Source organism: Cebus imitator, unplaced genomic scaffold, assembly GCF_001604975.1.
Source record: "Cebus imitator isolate Cc_AM_T3 unplaced genomic scaffold, Cebus_imitator-1.0 Scaffold27, whole genome shotgun sequence".
Lineage (NCBI taxonomy): Eukaryota > Metazoa > Chordata > Mammalia > Primates > Cebidae > Cebus > Cebus imitator.
Window position 1 is genome coordinate 16439558 of NW_016107342.1, and position 8200 is coordinate 16447757.

The 8200-nt window shown below is 41.7% G+C and overlaps 1 protein-coding gene across 1 annotated transcript; it reads right to left on the bottom strand.

The window, feature by feature from the left end:
* Positions 1 to 6027: 6027 nt before the first annotated feature.
* LOC108300468 (E3 ubiquitin-protein ligase CCNB1IP1-like) lies at positions 6028 to 7362 on the bottom strand. Its single transcript, XM_037736617.1, is given in 3 exon segments — positions 6028 to 6450; positions 6452 to 7067; positions 7286 to 7362. Coding segments are annotated over 2 exon segments (810 nt in total). The 5' UTR covers positions 7030 to 7067; positions 7286 to 7362; the 3' UTR covers positions 6028 to 6218.
* Positions 7363 to 8200: the final 838 nt, after the last annotated feature.

The following is an 8200-nucleotide window of genomic DNA, read 5'->3' on the forward strand; positions in this document are numbered from 1 at the left end:
CCTTGTGGTTAAGAGAAGAGAAAGAAGCTCTGTGGAGGGTGAGTGTGTGTGTGTGCATTTGGACAACTAGCATCACAATTTCATTACTTTTGCCATTTCACTAACAACAAAACTGTGGATGGTAAGTCCTAACTGGAAACCTCCGGAAAAGAAAGGGGATAGAGACAAAGAGAGGTAGAGGGAGAAAGTAGGTTCGTTCTCAAGACAGTGCCCACCAGAATTTTAATAGAGATATATTTTTTTATTCTTAGAGATCTGCCATTCACTCATTCATTCAACAAATATTAGGGACCAATGTTAATCCCTGTAAAAAGCAATGGGGAATCGATGGCCAGTAACATTAACACAGCCCTGGCGCAGTCTAGCATGGGAGACAGATAGTGTAGAAATAACCACACAAACAAATATGTAACCTGCAGTCATGGGCCTATGCTTGTTTGTTCTCAGAGCTATTTTCTGCTCTTCCCCTGCTCTGCTGTATTTCCTTTGCCTTCTGTCTTTCTGGTAGGTTCAGTCAACAGAAGACCCTGGCAGGAGATTGGAGGGGAGGCGGAAGGGAAAAGCCAAGGGATGTTTTTCCCATCACTACCTCACCTCCCGTCACCCACCAGGCTTTCTCCAGCTCTTGGACACTGATGAACCACCTCTCCCTTTGTCCTTTCCAGTGCCAGGGATGCCAGGGGCTTCCATAAGGTATTTCCCACATGCCCAGCACCTCTATAGCCAGTTCCTTCATGGATTTCCTTCCTGGCCAATCACATAACAATAAAACCTGTGTTGAGGGCCAAAAAGGAAAAGTGTGTTGTGAAGAGAGGACAATCAAAGATCTGTCACAGTCTTTATGGTGAACAAAGCTTCTCTGAGAAAGAGGCATTTGAGCTCAGATAGGAGGAATGAATCAAATCACATAGACAAAGAATGTGCTTAAAGTTTCCTAGAAGAGAGAACAGCGCAGGCAAAGGCCCTGTGTCAGAAGAGCTTAGAGCCAAGTAGGAACTGAAGTAAGAGTAGTGTTACCAGGGTGCCGGGGGCAAGGAGAGAGCGGGTTATGGAATGGGGTGGCAGTTAGGAAGAGGCTGGATCGTGCAGGTCCTATAGGCTGTGTTTAAGACTGATAGCTATCGTGAGGAGGATGGGTAGCAACTAGACAGCTTTAAACAGAAGAATGATAAGACAGATGTGCATTGTTAAAACGATCACTGTCTACAGTGCAAAGGCTGTGATACGGGTGGGTGAGAATGGATGTAAAGAAACCGGACTGGAGGTACTGCAGGAATCCAGGCAAAGGCAGACAGCAGCCTGAGCAAAGGATAGTGGTATTACAAATGGAGAAAAATGGATGGACTCAAGGGATATCTAGGAAATAAATCAGGAAGGCTTGGCAATTGATTAGTCAAGAAAGGATGATGGAGAGAGGGATGTCAAGGATGACTCTAGGGTTTGGCGTATCCAGGTAAGTGGATAGATGGTGGTGCCATCCACCAAGACAGGAGAAGTTGAAGGAGGAATGGGCTGTGTGGGCATATATGGAGTGAGGAGGAGATGAATCATAAGTTTAGTTTTGCTCATGTTGAATTTAAAGTGACTTCGAGATACCTAAATGCATTTATCTCTACTAGGCACCTAGATAGATGGAGCTAGAGCTCTGTGGCAGGTTGGATTTTTGTTTCTGATTCTTCACTCGCTTGCAATAGAATTTCACACTCACACTCTTTGCCATGTAACTTTGCAGTGCCTCTTAACTAGTGGGAGGAGTGTATTTCCCCACCCATTGATTTTAAATTTGGCCCTGAAACTTACTTTGGTCAGTAGAAGATTAGTGGCCAAGATACAAATAGAGACTGTTAACATGCTCTCATGTTTGGCTTGTCCTCTTGTGATCTTTCAGGAGAGCGTGCTTTAGCAAGCCACTGCCCCTCTAGCCTATCCCTTAGAATTATGACATGGAGTTGACCCAAACACAACCCAGAGCTTCGGCCTGGCCAAATCCAGTTGAGCAGTGCCTTGCCTAGCTGATCTGCAGATCTATAAACATTGTCATAAACCACTAAGCTTCTGAAGTTATTTGTTATGTAGCAGAAACTAAGGAATCTAGCTCAAATGAAAGGACCAGACAAGAGACATACTTCTGTGAGTCATTGATACAGAAATGGTAGCTACAATTTGTGTCGTAGATGAGACCTCTGAGACCACAACATTACACTATTTAAAAACAAATCCACTTTGGATAAGTTTGGACAAACTTTTCTTCGACCATGCCTCCATCCTCTGAGCCAGGTAGTGCATCTCATCTGAATACTTTAACTCTCTCTTCCACAGCATTGCAGTTGGGCCTGCTAATCAGAGCCTCAGGCTCCAAACTTGTGTCACGGCCTGCACACCCAAACTTTTTGTCCTCTGCCTATCTTTTGACTTAGGCATCTATGGCGCATTTCTGATTTGGTGTGTCTTTGAGTGGCAATGGCCTATGCCTCTCAAACATTTGCTTTTTAAATGTAAATGTTAATGCCCTTGGGCCAAAGCTAACTAGCTATCAGGCTATGTGGAGTTAACCTCTTTGCCAAAGAAAGCCTCTGTATGCATCACAAAGGTGACTGCCTGTAGCCATCACTGTAGAACACATTCAACTTTCTCCAAATGTCAATGAGAGGACTTGAAACAAGATCTTTTCTTTTAATTCTTATTTTTATTTTAAGTTCTGAGGTACACGTACAGGATGTGCAGGTTTGTTACACAGGTAAATGTGCGCCATGGTGGTTTGCTGCACCTATCAACCCATCATCTAGGTATTAAGCCCAGCATGCTTTAGCTATTTTTCCTAATGCTCTCCCTCCCCCCATACAACCCTGACAGGCTCCAGTGTGTGTTGTTCCCTTCCCGAAACAGGAACCTTTTGCAGCCTCCATTTAGACTTCTTGATAGGAAGAAGAAAATATGGAAATCTATATTATGTATGTTGATTCCTGGTTCCTCCAATTAAGAACCCACACGGTTGCTCCAAATCTCAAATTCTCATCCTCTTTCTTCCTCTCTTCTCATTATTTTTTCTTTCTTTCTTTATTTCTTTCTCTCCACTCAGGCTGCATTCATTAAGCTCTCTTTGCTTAGGTTTGAATAAAATGAGCACATTGAAATATTTAGCTGATTTCCTTTTCCCCTTTTCCTATGCTAATTCCTTAGTCAATTCACTACCGTAATAGAAGTTTATATTCATTTTTCTCCATTTCTCTGTTCTGTGTGTTTGAAGGGTTCTCTCTCATATTCATTACACCTGGTAATCTGACTCTCGCTCTTCTGTAAATAATTCCCTTCATCTTTCAGGGGATATCGAATGAATTCTTTTACTTCTCTGTTTGAAATTAATCTGCAGTGACGTTTGAGTCCTCTGTGGATTTAATGGAAAATATCAGGGAAAAACCCACGGCATCCATATCCCTGATGGTTGCCACTCAGGCTTCTTCACTAAGTGTTTTAAAGAGCACCCAGGCAAGAGCTAGAAGGCCTGAATTCCAGCTTCAGCTCTTACACTTGGTTGCTATGTCGCCCTAGATTGTATTCTCCTTGTCTTCTTGGTTTGTTTTGTTTGGAGATGGGGGTCTCATGCTGGAGGGCAGTGGTGTGATCCTAGCTCACCGCATGATCACTGCAGCCTCCAACTCCTAGGCTCAAGTGATTTTCCTGCCTCAGTCTCACAAGTAGCTAGGACTAGAGGCGCAATTTTTAATTTTTTTGGTAGAGATGGGGGTCTTCTTATGTTGCGTAGGCTGGTCTTGAACCCCTGATCTCTAACAATCCTCTCATCTCAGGCTCTGGAGTTGCTGGGATTTACAGATGTGAGCCATCATGCCTGCCCCCTCCTCCCTGCCTTTAAGATGGTGATAACGTTATGCTATTTACCTTACCTGACTGTTGACCTAATTAATCTGAATAAGAAAATTTTAATATATGATTAAATATTGAAAGCTGCAGCAGTTAGGAATATATTTGGTGATAGAAACAAACTAATCAATTTACAGTAACTTTAATAGTTGGGTTTATTTTTCTCTTAGGACAAGAATAAAGTATGTGATTAGTTGGGTGGGTTCAGTGGATCAACGGTCTCTCTGTCTTCATCAGGAGAGCAAAAATTTCCCCAGAACATGCTCCTAACAGATTTGCACTTGTTTTTCATGGCCGGAAGTAAGTCACAGGGCTGCATTTAGCTCAAGGGAGATGGGAAAATTGAGTATTTGGAAGTCAGTGGGTGGCAAAAAGAAGGGTGTCGCAAATATTTTGGGGATAATCACTTAGAATTATCTGCCTGAGGAAGTTTTGAATTAAAATCACATTAACGAATACACCTATCACCTTCCTTTGGAGAGGATGCAGTGCTTCCTCAAACTTCCATTTGCTCAGAGAAAGCAGAAACCCAGGAGGAGAGCCAAGTGCCTGCTGTGCCTCTTCCTTGGGGCTGTGTCTTCCCTAAATCTAGATTGCTGGTCCAAGGGAATGAGGCCACTCAGTTGGCTTCATCAGTGGAAATTCTCAACACATAATACTCTTCTGCTGTGAGATGTTTCACCCTGAGAATAAAGGTGCAGACACTATCAAGTCATGGGGCACAGGTAGAATTCTGACTCTTCTCTTTTCTAACTGTTAATCTTGGACAAGTTTATACTTAAAACACTCACATTGCTCATTTGAAAATGGGAATAACAATGTTACTTGTCTCTTTTCTGTGGCAGTGAGGATTAAATGGAAAGCCCTAAATACAGTTGCTACCATATGTAACCATTCAGTAAATGGTAAGTGCTATTATTTATTTTTTTTTGTCCTTCAAATTTTATTATGGCTCTACATTTTAAACAAATGCATCAACATAATTTCCATAATAATAGTCAGAAATGCTCACTACTTAATAAAGGAAACAAGAAATAATCTTTTAAATTATTTTAATACAGTCTCTTGAGAGCAGTAACACGTTGGTAAACTTTCGGCAGAAGTGCATTCCTAAATAAGTAAACCCAAGGCAACAGTTGACAAAAAGGTAAAGAAAGAAGTAGCTTTATTTTAAAATAGCGTCCTTTGGTATCTCTGGGGGACTGGTTCCAGGAACCCACATGGATACCAAAATCCTTGGATGCTCATGTCGCTTTTATAAAATGGCATCGTATTTGCATATAACCTACAGACTCTCCCAAATACTTTAAATCACTTCTAAATTATTGATAATACCTACAATGTAAATGCTATCCAAATAGTTGTTTTACAGTATTGGTTTTTAATTTGTATTTTTTATGTTAGATTATTATTTTTTATTTTTTTTCTTGAATATTTTTGATAGATGGTTGTCTAAATTTGCAGATGCAGAACATGTGGGGCCAACCATAAACGCCAAAAAAATCAACTTTAAAAAATAACTTTAGCAATGTGAGTTATTCTTAAATACAAATGGGGACTGAACATACATGTATCAAATTGTACTCTCATACACTGACATAAGCATACCTCCAAACAAGTTAATATAAAGGTAAATACATAAATATATACAAATAAATACACATACCCAAATAACAAGCCACATAGCACCCACCATTTTCCAAGGCCAAAATTTTATATAAACATACTGGCAAATACAGCAAAATAACACTGGAAATTAATATGCTTACATATATAGACATGTATAAATACCAGAATTCAAAGTGACATGTAGCATATAACACAGGTACTTAAGGCGTAAACAACACAGCTCAGTCAGAAACAGCCCATAAAGCAACAGTTATCCATTGAAACAAATGCTATTGTAACCTTCTCACTAGGGATGAAAATTCAGCAGTTCACAATGGAATTGAGATTAATAAAATGCTCATGCTTTAAATAATGAAACAAAGAAACCAGACCCTAAACCACTCACCACTGCTGAGTTGGTTATGTTGATAATGTGAAGACAACTTCAGAGACTTAAAAGCACAGGGAGGCTTCGGGAGTCCTATCTAGAAAAAGGATTTGCTAAATGTAATCACTGAAGGTGAACATAGAAACATTCTGTAAAGTTGGCTAAATTACCTTTAACTTATTTTTTTTTTTTTTTAGAAACAGGGTCTCATTCTATTGCTTAAGCTGGAGTGCAGTGGCATGATCTTAGATCACTATAGCCTTAGACTCCTGGGCTCAAGTGATCCTCCCAGCCTCAGCCCCCTAAGTAGCTGGGATCACAGGTGTGTGAAACCATAACTGGCTCAAATTCTTTTTACTTTGAAGGCCCTGCTAGAAACTTGCTGGTGCTCTAATTCACGACTTGGAGAGGCAAAACTAAAAAAGCTGTTGCTGGGTTCATGTGCTGTGGGAGAACCTACAAAAAATGGTCTGAACTGAAAATCTCCATCTCCATCTCCCCGATTTCGAACAGGTGATCTATCCAAAGGAAACCTGGAGTTGTTACCTAATGGGAAGCCAAAAACACCAGACTGTGCCTTCATGGTTAGCAATAGTGATGTTTCGTAGCCTAAGGCTATCATAGAGGCCTTGGAGCTTTTGATACTGACGATTGCGCTCCATAAGTTTCTCAGAGATGTCACTGAACTTTTTTTTGTATTCTTCTAGCACTTTCTTCATGGAGGTGACCTCCCCTTTCACAGAGGTCAATTCTACATCCTTGCTTTGTATTTGCTGAGTATATATCTTCTCCATCTGTTTCAGATGGCCCTCAGCCTTGCTGAAATTGTATTCTTGATAGAGACGTTCCTGATGTACCTGGTATGTCCAGAAGGCCAGTGCTCGGGAGCTAATGTCCAACACGATCTCTGGTCGCAGTCCTGCCAATACCGTAGCTTTATATTCCTCTGACAGACTGAGTTCTGTGCGGACAATATCTAGCTTTCCAGAAAGGGTACTGCTGCAGGCAGGACAGATAGCTGGTGAGCGACTAAACTCACCACTGCCATGCTGATCACAGAAGATGTGAGAACAGGCAGTGACCCATGGATAGCCAGAGAGTTTGATGCGACACTTTCGATAATTACAAAGCAGCATATCTTCACACAAAGACATAATAGGATAGTGAGGTCTCCAGAAGCTGAAGAGAGTCCGCAGCGCCACAAGCGAAGATTCCAGGATTCTCTGCGCGGGAGGGCGTCAGGGAACTACGCCAGAGCACGCAAGCGCGGGGTTGCCCCGAAGCATCCTGGGACCTGCCAGGCTGCGGGGAGTTGCTGAGGGCCTCTCCGGCTTCCTAAAAATCACAAGTTCCCAGAAACGGTGTGACAGCTCTAATTGAACATCTGGCACCTCCATGTATCCCAAAACCATAAAATGCAGTAATCGTCTACTGTATATCCAGGATTTACAGCACCAAAGAGGTCCGGAATGGAACAGGGAGACTCAGATCTGGTTTTGGTCTCTTGAAATTTTACTTATCTGGCATCACATGAATCCAGCTTCTATCTAGAAACCAAGTTGAACCACGGGATCTGTCAATTACCTAAGATCATCTGTGTAGTGAAGAGAACTTAAGACAGTTCATCTTGATCAAAATTCAAGTACCAGGCTTTAGGTCCCATCAGCCTTTAACCCTTTCTATTGAGAATGTCCAAATCCAAGCCCAGTTGATTTTCAGGGGGTCTGTAGATGGACCAATTCTGGACTGGCACATAGGGTGCTGAAGGCCCAGGCCTTTCATCCTCAGTGGATTTCATCTTCAACCAGCCCACCAAAACGGAGAGGGCGGTAAGTGCTATTATTAACATTAGTAATTGCTATGTACTGACTCTCTATGGCCCCCCAAAACTGATATGCTGAAACCTAATCCGCAATGTGATGGTATTTAGAGGTAGGGCTTTTGGAAGTGATTAGGTCATAAAGGTGGGGCCCTCATAAATGGGATTAACACAGTTTATAAAAAGAGACTCTCGAGAGGCCCCTCGCCCTTCACCGCTGTGAGAATACAGTAGGAAGATGGCTGTCTGTGAACTGGAAAGCAGGCCCTCACCATACACAGAATGTGCAGGCACCTTGATCTTGGACCTCCCAGCCTCCAGAACTGTGAAAAATAAATGTTTGCTGTTAAAGCCACCCCGTCCAGGATATTTTTATTATAGCAGTCCAAACAGACTAACACAGTAATCATAAACAGTAACACTTTCTAAATGTACAGATTTTCCAACTCTATGTCAACTTTACTCCAAAAGGTTAGTTAGCAACAAGAATTATGTGAATAATGATT